The 12,388-nt window shown below is 41.0% G+C and overlaps 1 protein-coding gene and 2 long non-coding RNA genes across 7 annotated transcripts; 2 read left to right on the top strand and 1 right to left on the bottom strand.

Moving 5' to 3' along the window:
- Nucleotides 1-2,132, top strand: LOC135341487 (uncharacterized). Its single transcript, XM_064538096.1, has 5 exons — nt 1-124; nt 491-646; nt 942-993; nt 1,148-1,260; nt 1,610-2,132. Exons 2-5 carry the CDS (start codon nt 536-538, stop codon nt 1,793-1,795), a joined length of 462 nt encoding a protein of 153 aa, XP_064394166.1. The 5' UTR covers nt 1-124; nt 491-535; the 3' UTR covers nt 1,796-2,132.
- Nucleotides 2,133-2,356: 224 nt separating this feature from the next.
- LOC135333178 (uncharacterized) lies at nt 2,357-5,747 on the bottom strand. Of its 3 annotated transcripts, XR_010393771.1 has the most exons (6): nt 4,773-5,094; nt 4,216-4,258; nt 3,881-4,141; nt 3,713-3,835; nt 3,234-3,327; nt 2,357-2,565 (listed from the first exon to the last, which is right to left on the bottom strand). It is a non-coding gene; the product is annotated as an uncharacterized LOC135333178 (long non-coding RNA). The 3 variants fall into 3 exon arrangements; XR_010393770.1 differs by lacking the exon at nt 4,773-5,094 and adding an exon at nt 5,629-5,747 and having other exon boundaries at nt 3,713-4,141; XR_010393769.1 differs by having other exon boundaries at nt 3,713-4,141.
- On the top strand, nt 5,730-10,972 carry LOC135333130 (uncharacterized). Of its 3 annotated transcripts, XR_010393758.1 has the most exons (9): nt 5,730-5,870; nt 5,929-6,056; nt 6,546-6,884; nt 7,072-7,423; nt 7,676-7,732; nt 7,800-7,968; nt 9,316-9,450; nt 9,689-9,794; nt 10,720-10,968. It is a non-coding gene; the product is annotated as an uncharacterized LOC135333130 (long non-coding RNA). The 3 variants fall into 3 exon arrangements; XR_010393757.1 differs by having other exon boundaries at nt 7,800-9,450; nt 10,720-10,972; XR_010393759.1 differs by lacking the exons at nt 7,676-7,732; nt 7,800-7,968 and having other exon boundaries at nt 10,720-10,966.
- The last annotated feature ends 1,416 nt before the right edge of the window (nt 10,973-12,388 follow it).

Below are 12,388 nucleotides of genomic sequence, written 5' to 3'. Positions count from 1 at the left end.
AAGCATTGTTTAGTGTTGGTAGTTTCAGTGCTTGGTAAGCGTGCAAAGACGGAGATAAGTGTCTCACTGACGATTATCGATACATTCGGCAGCTCACTTCTCATGACCACCATTCCGTCCGCAAGCAAGTTATTCTTTCCAAATTTTGGGGAGCTGTTACTTTCTTACCCATCTGTAGATCCATGTAGTTAGTTTTGTGCAAAATTGTCTTGTGCTTCGTGCAATAGCCGCCGATTATAGGTGCCTGGCGAAGATGGGTTACTTACTCTATGTGTGCACTATTTAATTGACTGCTACTGTTATTTAATGGTTGAATAGTGAGCGTTCCAATTGTAAGCATTCTTAGAATGAGGTATCTCTAGCAATGCTGACTCTGCATATTTGTGGTCTTGTATGAAGTAACAACCTATTTAACAGGTTACTATAGCAACGTAATGTTGAGCTCTTACTAAGTATTTAATACTGTGTTTCACTGTGCGTACTGATACAGAGTCTTGAGAAGCACTATCGCTGGGTTGAGCCGTGCTTTGAGGCCATGCTGACACACTGGGTGAAGCGCTCCTCTCCTCCCCCCTCCTGGTCTGCCCTTGTTAGAGCACTAGAGTCTCCCGCCATTGCTCGTGGGGACATTGCAACAACCATTAAGGTTGGCAACTAAAATATACAAGTCTCTATACAGATTCTGAACTTGTTCTACAATAATTAACACAAGTAGCTAATACTGTGTTACTAGAATATTTTGCCGGTGAAAAACCTTTGCGAATGAGCCAAATCAGCAGAAAATTTGACCCTTTGCCATCTAGCTATTGCGTTCTGGCAAGTGTATTTCCTAGTAATAATTTAGGTTTTGCGAATTGTATTGTTGCGAATTGATCAACCATCGCAAATGTTTGATGCTCGCAAAACATTCTAGTAATACGATATTTGATTTCTCTTTACAGACTAAAGCTACCAGCGACATCTCTCCTGTTATTTGTCATCTCACTCACGGTGGTAAGCCATTAATCTTGATTTAATTAACAGAAGCGAATAATTATGTAGCTGTACAATACAGAGTTTCCTTCAGTAATGTGTGTTTTAGTTAGTAGGCATTGCTTAGGAATAATGACAGTGTTATGTTGTTGTCTTGATTGTGTGTTCCTTCCAGAGGGACTGAGTGTGGATCATCATTTGAGGGTAGTGAGGACAGCTGCCTGGGAGGTGAGGGGGACATGGCGTTCTCTGGGAGAGCAGTTGGGTGTCAATGAGGGGACACTAGATGTGAGTGCTCTGCTGTGTGTATACTTAACACTGTATAGCAGTAGATGACTGTGTACTAATAGCCCTGTGCTCATACAGTCAGGCATCATCCGTTAAGGAATGTGCCAGCAAGCAGTACTGCACGTTTTGTTAACTGCGCACTATTCACCTTATCGATAATTACATAACAAGGGCATATCCTGATGTGCAAACGCACTTATTTTTAGTAGGTTTGTTTCTTTAGTTGGGTGGGTGGCAATTGGTTGGTAACTAAATTCCTTTCAACAATTAACTTAACATGATTCATAATTTCATCCGATATACTGTAGAACTTGGATAGTGCCATTAATAATAATAATGTACACTGCAGGGAATAGCTGAGGAGAATGCCAGAAAACCCAACAGTGTCACCAAGTGTTTCACAGACATGCTCGTTGAGTGGTTGCAAGGCGGTCCACAACTGGAGGACTTGTTGACAGCTCTAGAGTCTCCCGTTATCAGTAGAGCTGACATTGCTGAAGACCTCAAGGGAAGATTGCAAGTGACTCTAGCCTGACAATATCCTCTAGCCATTATAAACTATGACTATATATACTGGCATTTATGTTTAATTATTTTGTTCTGTATAAATGTTTTTGCGGTCACTACTACCACTCTACCCACCCGTACGGTAATTATACCTGATGTGAATGCTTTGTTGAGTCAATGTCTGTCGACACAATTGTTAGAATACATGGACACTTATATTTATATAGTTGTATGGACACTTGTATGGAATGTTCTAGATTATGTTACGTTCTATTTAAGTGTAATTTCTAGTTTTACTCTTACACGTGTTTTGTGCAATCTCTAACTTACCCAGTAAGTTGATTAAGCTTATTACTCTGCAACAACACTTCAATTGCGCATGCCAGATCTAGAGGGAATATAATATTTATTATATCAATGCTCATAATAAGAGAGCTCATAAAAAATATTTTATGGGCTCCTGATAATACACAGATTGGTGAAGAATAGGTGTGGCCTAGTGGTTAAGGGTGTGGCCAGTAAATCGGGACTTTAAGGTTTAGGGGTATTATACTCTTAGTGGATTGCTTAGTTAATGATCTTTACCAACTTTTATCGTAATAATAATAATTATGTCATAATTATAGCAGTAGAAATAATACAACAATTAATTTTTATGACTACATGGGCTAAACATTGTCTGGTTTCCATGGTAATCAATGTTGTCATGTTTCCTTGGTAACGGGCTTGCTTGTGTTTACTTCTTGACAATGTCTTCAACTTGTCCCATCAGAGTGTCCATGATTAGAAACAGCGTGCCTATAGAGAAAGTAGTCGTATTTACAATAATAATGGTACACGAAAATTTCAGAGCATAATAATATTTGTACAGTTACATACATACACACACCCACATCCACCCACACACACACACACACACACACTCTAAGTGACCGAGATTGTGGGGGAGTGAGTGATGACAGATTGAGAGTGGGAATTTACTGCAACACGCAAATTAATTACGGGCCACAAAGAAAAGCTATACCAAATTGGCTGAGTTCTAGAAAAAAACTGCAGGGGGGGGCAGATATATCTGAGATGATGGTATGTATATAGGCCCTAAAATAAGTAGTCCATTTGTGTGGGTAATTCAATCCTAGCTATAATAATAGTATACAACCATGCACTGCTTTGTGAAATTGATCTAGTACCGACAGAAGGAACTCTAATTATAAACTATAGATCTATATAGGCATGCAGAGGTGTGAACACAGTTATAATTATATATACAGTGGAGGATATGTACTCTGAACATGAACCATTACTCTAGCTGACTGGCATACACAACCAATGTCACTCCATCCGATTAGTTAAAACAAAGAGCAGAAATGCTACTGACCTCACTAGTGTGTATAGTGTGTACACAAAGCTGGAGAAACCAACCATTACCACTAATTGCATTAGTCAAGTACTGTTCATAATCTCACATAATGTAATTCCAGTGTCTGCATGAGATTGCAATTTTCCTAGGCAGTTGTCCAAGTACATTTGACACACATGTGATAGTGGGAAAGACAAGGACTTTGTGTGTGTGTGTGTGTGCAGAGGTTAGGCAGGGGGTCATACAGGGGAAAATCCCCCCTCTCCTGAAATGTACTAGTATGATGAGAACACAGCTAAAACCACAACAACAATCCACTAGGTTCCGCAATCTTACAATACTAACAGGGAATTTAAAAACTCTGACACCTTGCTAGGTCTACAACACAGAGCAAATTATTACTAAGAGAGAAATTTGTATGGCCGGGCCATGGTTGTGTGTGTGTGTGTGTGTGTGTGTGTGTGTGTGCGTGTGTGTGTGTGTAGATCGAGGGAGGGTACAATTATTATAGACAATAATTATAATTATAGAGCATAGCTACTAGAAATGTTGGCTACAGATATGTAAAAATGTACACACACACACCTTGCTGGGGTGAGGTGGTTTCTTGCTGACTGATATGTTGTACTTTGCTGCTGCATATGCTATATATAATAGAGAGACGATAGGTCCATTTCACCGGGCCTGGAGGGAGTCACGTCAATACTCCTGGAGGGGGTGGGTTGAAATTAGATACTCAAAAGTTGTGCTTACAAGCGAGCTTCACTATAGATTTTGTAAATCCTCTGAAACAGAACAATTGAATAGGCAATTATTAGCTGGTAATTATCGTATGAACCACCAACAATATTGGTACAGCTCAGAATGGTGTAGGTCATGTGATAGCATCTCCTGACACCCACTCTCTGACACATGCACCTGTGTGTGCCTGACACCTCCATTCACTCAGTCTAGGAGTAGACACCATGCAGGCAGGGTGAAGGATACAATAGCACACACAGAGATGTTGGGGCACTGTGGGAGGAGGGAGATGTATTGATGAGCATCATTACACTAGTCACCATAGTGAGACATGTGTGCACACGCACCTGTGTGTGCTTGACACCTCCATTCATGAGGCAGTGATTAAACCTGGGTAACAAAATAATGTTGAACACGTCGTATATACAGACATGAGCAAAGAAATGGCTACAACACGTCTACATGCAGTGCATGGGCTAACTTTGTGGAGGAGGCTAATCACATATTAATAGGTTGCCTACACTGTAAAAAATGATGTGTGGTTTTCACGCAGAGTGCATGGCTATTGTGGCAAACGTACGTTTTTTCCTGATAGTTGCCACGCACTTGCGTCAAAACCACACATCATTTTTACAGTGTATAGCTCGCTCTATATAAGGCCACTCCAAGTGAAACTCTGGTTTCTGGTCCACCGCCTGCATCAGATTTTATTCTTGGATTTCTATCTCATTATTGGATTTCTATCTCATTATTTCTACTACACATGCGCAGAATGGTCCATGCGGTACAAAATAGTGTGAGAAAAACTTCAGGACCAGAAACCAGAGTGTCACTTGGAGAGGCCTAAGCCTATATATGAATTGTTCGTAAGCAATAGTTACAATAATTATTTATTAACACTTACAAAGTCATAATTTATACATTTGGCAGTAGAGTAAGTAACCTATCTTCGCCAGATACCTATAATCGGCGGCTATTGCTCGAAGCATGGACCTACAGATGAGTAAGAAAGTAACAGCTCTCAAAAATTTGGAAAGAATAACTCGCTTGCGGACGGAGTGGTGGTCATGAGAAGTGAGCTGCCGAATTGATCAATTGTCGTCAGTGAGACATTTATCTTCGTCTTTGCACGCTTACTAAGTACTGAAACTACCAGCACTAAACAATACTTCTTGGCACAACTCTAACTAGTGAGCACTACTTGCAGGCAAAGCAGCGGTTAGCTGCAGATCGAGCCCCACCCAGCTAGGCATGACGAAAATGTTGCAAAAAATAATGCTGATTCAGCAATAATTATGCACATAATCTTCAGTGCGGCCTGTAATCGAGGCTAATCCCTTAATTATTGCTGACTGTGCACAATTGTTGCTGAATCAGCATTATTTTTTGCAAAATATTCGTCATGCCTAGCTGGGTGGGGCTCGATCTGCCAGCTAACACTGCTTTGCCTGTAAGTAGTGCTCACTAGTTAGAGTTGTGCCAAGAAGCATTGTTTAGTGTTGGTAGTTTCAGTACTTAGTAAGCGTGCAAAGACGAAGATAAATGTCTCACTGACGACAATTGATCAATTCGGCAGCTCACTTCTCATGACCACCACTCCGTCCGCAAGCGAGTTATTCTTTCCAAATTTTTGGGAGCTGTTACTTTCTTACTCATCTGTAGGTCCATGTAGTTAGTTTTGTGCAAAATCGTCTTGTGCTTCGAGCAATAGCCGCCGATTATAGGTATCATATCTGGCGAAGATAGGTTACTTACTCTACCTATGGTTTGTATACACTCCGCATAATTATTGACACTGCAGGCAACCTTCATCCAGCCTTCATGCACTGGCCTGGGACTCATGCATGTTGCAGTCTTGAAAGTAGAGTTTTAGTAGGGGAAGTCCCTGGGAAAGCCCCTTGAAATTACAGGAAGAGGATGTTGCAGTTTGCTTTTTTTGTAAGGGGCACATTGTTGTGTGTTTGAACAAACCTTCAATGGCAAGACAAGACTCAGCCTCAGAGTGAGTGAACATGTAGACTATAACTAACCTGACTCTAGTGCCACCTTTCATTGCATAGACCAATGTCTATAAAGCTTGGGAAAAGAGACAGGCTGCTAATGGACGTACCTTCTATGTAGACCACATTTCCAGAAGCACACAATGGGATCGACCAATCAGTTACAGTGAACAGGACACATGGCAAAGGTGTGTGTATGTATACCTGAGGATTCTTAGGAGGCACTTGACAACTACTTAATTTTGCATTTCTTAACGTCATTATGACTAAACGCATGCGTAGCTGAGTAAGAAGTCATCTCCCTGGGCATGTACGTGTGACTTTTAACTAGAGTAAGGAAGCTTATAATTCTATACAGCAGCTAGCCTCGTTCCCAGTATAATTATACTTGCTTGTTTCCACACTATTTGGCCCTTCCCTGCCCAATCCTAGCATTTGTTCACATGATTGTGAAGGAACCACTTGCATGGGAATGTGATCATGCACTGTAGTTATTATCACATCATTATAAAAATTGAAGCCATCTTTAGTATTATATATAATTATAGTTCGACTAGCTTTCAATGTATTGTGTGTACATACATGTGTGTATCATGTGACGAGTATTTGCATGGTGTACATTTCAGAGTATTCATTATGCTACTACGTGCGTTGCATGTCATGTTTGATCTCTACAGTTCAACCATATGAGACAATAGTGATAGCGACCGCAGCTCAGTTGAGTCAAGAGTGCTCGGATGAAGCTCTACTCCAGTTGTCTACCGAGATTGCTGGCTATGACAGATACAAGCACAGGCTGGGCCTCAGTGATGCTGAGATTGGTGCTATCGATCTGACCATTGTTAATATCCCAGGGAGATTTCACGCCGCTCTAAAGAAGTGGAAGAGTAAAAATATTTTCGAAATCAATCCATCGAATTCAACGGCTACTTACGGTCGATTAGTGGAAATTGCTGCAAAGATTGAGGACGGAGAGGCAGTTCGCAGCATTCACAAGACCTGTGTGGAGCATACCAGTGAGTTACCTAGTGAATCGTCACTTTGACCATTAACTTTGTGAGCTTGCTCGTCAGTTGTGCCATTCAATAGTAAATTGTACTGAGTACAACAATACATAATGTCAACTGGTATTGTATATTAACTGTCAGTGTGCACTTGGTTTGCTAGTTGCTGACTCTTGTGTCTCCCTCCCTCCTCATGCAGGACTGGAGGTCATGGATCAGTCAAGACCATCATACACTACCAACACTTAGACACTTAGGACAATGGCCTGGATATATCTACTTCTAAGTTTGTTTACTTGCTCTTGTTATTTATTTTATTTTGTGTGTGCAATTGAATATAGGAATTATTTTAGTTTTCTTCTAGACATCTTTTCCATTGTAGCTGGTATGGGATCACTTCAGTTGCAGCGTCTTGTTAGAGTTAGTGTCTTTAGGGAAAGCAGTAATGAAGACCATTACCTACTCACCGTGAATGTGATCTGCTGCCAGCATATGCCAGTACAGTGGCTGTGCTATAGGATAAGAATGGATGAATGCATGAAAGGATGGAGGTGAGGGGAGATGCTTTGTAGAGACGGTACCTGTTGTAGCCTCCTAATAATAATTATGATCGAGGTTCCACTGTTTTTGTTCATAATTAATATCAGTATTGCATGCCTTAGACCTGTGTGTATAGTCTCGCGAGCAGACTTGTCCTAGAGGGAACGTTTGGTATCTACTGCAGCAATTCCATGGCACTGAGGAATGTAGTCACGTGCAAGATATTTGTTAATTCACATGTAGACAAATATTTTCATTCGCAGCTATAGCTAGCTCTTGCTTGGTGTGAGCTCCTTGTAACCAAGTTCCTTCACAGCCAGGTATAGTTCAATACTAAAATTAGCCTTTGCTAGAGTCAATAATCCTTCTTTTCACGTTCTATAATAGGAAAATATACGGGGTGTTACCGCCCACTATGACGTGGACAAATCTGATTGGCACTGCCAACATTCTGGCAGGGGTCCACGGAATTGCTGCAATAGTGACCAGACGTTCCCTCCCTCCCACGTCTGCTCGCGAGACTAGCCCATGTGTTAGACCTTATTGGTGGAGGGAGGTCAATATTGAGCAACCATACGCTAGCTGAGTTTGCATGGGCTCAGAGATTTCACTTTTTTTTCAATATCATAGTATTTTAAACTACACAGTATGGTATAATTATTTATCCATGCATGTATGGACATGTGGTAGTACTATCGGAGGTCGGACCTTTCACTAATTATGACCTTTCAATGACATTCTACCAAATAGCTTGACAGCTTATTGTAGCTAATTACTGATAATTGTACTTTCCCAAAGCATTCCACATTCAATATAGAAAAAGGGGAGGATCTTTGCTTTGTTTACTGTGAAAGGGGCGGAATGTGACACCTCTCTGAAAAGGGGGAGGATCTGAGCAATGATTATGTTTACTGAGAAACAAGGCTGAAAGGGGCGAAATTTCCATAAATTGCTCTTTATGTGTGGTCCCACTGTGTGCACTGTAGCTAGTGTACAGAGCCTATAGTGTGGTCCCACTGTGTGCACTGTAGCTAGTGTACAGAGCCTATAGTGTCGTCCCACTGTGTGCACTGTAGCTAGTGTACAGAGCCTATAGTGTGGTCCCACTGTGTACACTGTAGCTAGTGTACAGAGCCTATAGTGTGGTCCCACGTGTGCACTATAGCTAGTGTACAGAGCTTATAGTGTGGTCCCACTGTGTGAACTGTAGCTAGTGTACAGAGCCTATAGTGTGGTCCCACTGTAGCTAGTGTACAGAGCCTATAGTGTGGTCCCACTGTGTACACTATAGCTAGTGTACAGAGCTTATAGTGTGGTCCCACTGTGTGCACTATAGCTAGTGTACAGAGCCTATAGTGTGGTCCCACTGTGTGCACTATAGCTAGTGTACAGAGCTTATAGTGTGGTCCCACTGTGTGCACAGTAGCTATACGTGGTGGACTAATAAGGTTTACATTTCGAATGTTGTGATTACTGATAATTGTACTTTCCCTCCCAAAGCTCAATATAGAAAAAGTGGAGGATCTTTGCTTTGTTTACTGTGAAAAGGTGGAATGTGACACCTCTGACCACCTGGCAAAATGTCCATAAATTGCTTTTTATATGTGATCCCACTGTGTGCACTATAGCTAGTGTACAGAGCTTATAGTGTGGTCCCCACTGTGTGCACTGTAGCTATACGTGGTGGACTAATAAGGTTTGCATTTCAATTGTAGTGAATGTGGGCTGTCTAGTCATCAAGTCTGTGGAGTGAGTGGTGGTATGCACTTAACCAATTTCATTGAACCATGTTAAGTATAAACACGTTTGTATAGTGGTACTCATTCGAAAGCTCTCAAAGAGACGAATCTAATAATACCCATATCATCACACCCTCACACATCACACACCCGCCCACACACAGGAACTGGGCGTACTATACTGTTCAAGCTGTGCTTCATGGATACTCCATTTGGTGACAACCCTCTAGCCATAGTCAGTGCTCAGTACAGCATTCCTGAGGACTCTCCCTACACACAAAACCTGCACAACTTGAGAGGTGAGACCACACCCACACACACACACCCTAGTGAAATGTAGCCAGGTTTACGCATAATTATGTTAACTTTAAGCCTATAATTATAAAGACTATTGATAGTGAGTTTTTTCTTTGTGAAATGAACCTGTTTTCAGAGCTATCTTTGAGAACACACACTAGCTATATGATATTCTGCCAGCCTCAAGTGTATTGCTCTATTATTATAATGATACGTATATTATTATTGTCCCCTTTGTAGGCATCATCTGTTGACCTCTGACCCTGAGCTGTGTCCCAGTATTTGGCAAGTGTGTGAGGTGGTGTCCAGGATCACAGGAACCACCAACCATGTCACTAATGTCTGTGTGAGTACATTACTAGAGCACTAAAGTGCAGAACCCTCAGTGTTAGTATGGTCGTGGTCAGAGTCAGTGTTTCATACTGTTCACATGAGCACATGGATGACTGCACGCTACTAGGATCATTAATAATTTTGTCATAACGTCGTCATGCTTTCCTGAAATAAAAAATTTCATATACCCTTAATTGTTAAAAAGCGCTTCTATCCGATATGCCATTTTCCATGTACAAGTTAGTCCCTGGCATACTTGTACCATAATTTTATATACAGCATAAATTAAGTCCTATCTTCCGGCCAAATTAGACAAACGGAGTCTATTGTGGTCCCACTGTGTACACTGTAGTTATAGTGCACCTGTAATAAACATGCTATGGAGACTTTGAGGTCCATTAACCTGGCTGTATTATAGAGGGTGGTCTGCTAACACAGGTCCAAACACATGCTATGGAGACTTTGAGGCCCATTAACCTGGCTGTATTATAGAGGGTGGTCTGCTAACACAGGTCCAAACACATGCTATGGAGACTTTGAGGCCCATTAACCTGGCTGTATTATAGAGGGTGGCCTGCTAACACAGGTCCAAACACATGCTATGGAGACTTTGAGGCCCATTAACCTGGCTGTATTATAGAGGGTGGTCTGCTAACACAGGTCCAAACACATGCTATGGAGACTTTGAGGCCCATTAACCTGGCTGTATTATAGAGGGTGGCCTGCTAACACAAGTCCAAACACATGCTATGGAGACTTTGAGGTCGACTGTATATTTAAGTGAGCATTCCGTTTGAGCTAGTAACACCTTATATTTTTATCCACACACTCACACCCACACATACCACCCACACACACACACACATATGCCCACACACACACACACACACACACAGGAGTATAATATTCCACTTGATACTCTTGTTTTCCCACTGCAGGTATGAGGGGCTAAACTGGATGCCTCTCAAAGAGCTCGAGGATTTCAAGAGCTGCTCACTACTGATGTAGTTACTAGACTAGTCATCAAACACGTTACCTAGGTCACCACCATTAATGTGCTATTGTGTATAATGTACCTTAAGGTGACATAATTCTTTTCACAGGTAGATTTGTTTGCGTTTTTACAGTTTTGTACATTTTGCTGGTACTGCATGATTAAACAAGAGGGCGGCCAATTCAACACCCACTCAAATAATTATAGCTAATTAGTAGGGGAAATCCCCGGCCAGAGAAATACAGAAAGAGGGTGTGGCATTTTGCTTCATTTACTGAGCTGTGCACAAGTGACTCAGCAGAAATAATTGCTGCATGGACATACAAGCGTTTTGCAACTCCAACTTTGGGGGTTTTATTGTTTAGTTATTGTCCTTACATAATTACTATGTGACTGTCAGCATATCCCCCTACAGAAGAAACGGTAGGTTGTGTTATGCTCTTGTCTGATTTCTTGTTCCCACGCTTTTTTGTGGTTCCCCTGGCCAATCCTAGCAATTTTTCACATTGCAAATGTTTTTCTAGTCGGATAGAGACAGACCTGTGTAGGTTTGTTGTACAGCTATTTTCTTCTGATAGAATCAGTATAGCAGTAGTATAGAAGACTTTCACCAAAGTTAGTGTTAAATGGGCGTGGCCTGTCCATATAGGCTCTTGTCAGCTTTCACTCCGTTCAGACGATCGTCATCCACACTGTACGTTGCAGGCTTTGAGTCTTTTGTTAACATATAGCAGGCTAATGGTAGCTATCAGAGAATGCTATATCCGATGGGCTAGAAACCTTCAATTGAACTTCTATCTATTTCCTTCAATCCACTTCCGTTCGTTGTGACGTCATAGTTTTACTGAGCATATACGATGTTATCCAAAGCCCCCAGATATACCGGGGGGATATTAGCGCACGTGCAAGCAGTCGATACCAGGCCCACTTCCCTGAGTGAAGTGCGGCCTGGAATCGAGGCTAATGCAATAATATAAAAATTATATTAAATCATACGAAAATTGAAAATAATTTATTATATTTAATGTCACTATCCTGAGCTGTACGAATGATTATTATTAAAGGGTATAATAGTTCATACGAAAGTGTTCACCAACAAAAATTACCCACTATATATATAATAATTATAAGTGCATGCATGCATGCATGCCTTTCTCAAATAAATGCCGATATATATAGCTGAATAAGAAATGCGCAAGACGTATAATTATAATTATTGTAACACTATAAATTATAGCTGTAGTTGTGTGATGCTATAGAAACCTGCATGCAATCTGATTGGTTCATTTAATAGGTATAATAATGTTGCATAATGAATTAGCGGCAATGCATGCTATATGCTATGATGTATAGCCTCGAGACCAGGCCGATTAAAATACGGCCTGGATTCGAGGCTATAGCTATGACGCATAGATGCTCAAATGTTTTACGCATGCAAGACTACGTATATTCTACGCAATTAGCATTAAGTTGATTATAGGTCATGCCCTCGTGCTGTACTGCTAATATATATGTCGTTTTTACGCAAACAGAAAATGTATTGTCAACTGGAATTGAACGTACATGTTTTATTTATAATTATACGCACCATAATTACGATTTGTTGTTCAATT

Source organism: Halichondria panicea, chromosome 1 (assembly GCF_963675165.1).
Source record: "Halichondria panicea chromosome 1, odHalPani1.1, whole genome shotgun sequence".
Classification (NCBI taxonomy): domain Eukaryota; kingdom Metazoa; phylum Porifera; class Demospongiae; order Suberitida; family Halichondriidae; genus Halichondria; species Halichondria panicea.
The sequence above is the reverse complement of the archived record's forward strand: the minus strand, read 5'-3'. Positions and strand labels throughout refer to the sequence as shown.

Excerpts from the sequence above, each read along its gene's own strand:
- LOC135341487 (XM_064538096.1), top strand. The coding sequence starts at position 536 with ATGCTGACACACTGGGTGAAGCGCTCCTCTCCTCCCCCCTCCTGGTCT. Across the intron at positions 647-941 it reads ACATTGCAACAACCATTAAG|ACTAAAGCTACCAGCGACAT; the intron begins GTTGGCAACTAA and ends TTCTCTTTACAG. Across the intron at positions 994-1,147 it reads TTGTCATCTCACTCACGGTG|AGGGACTGAGTGTGGATCAT; the intron begins GTAAGCCATTAA and ends TGTTCCTTCCAG.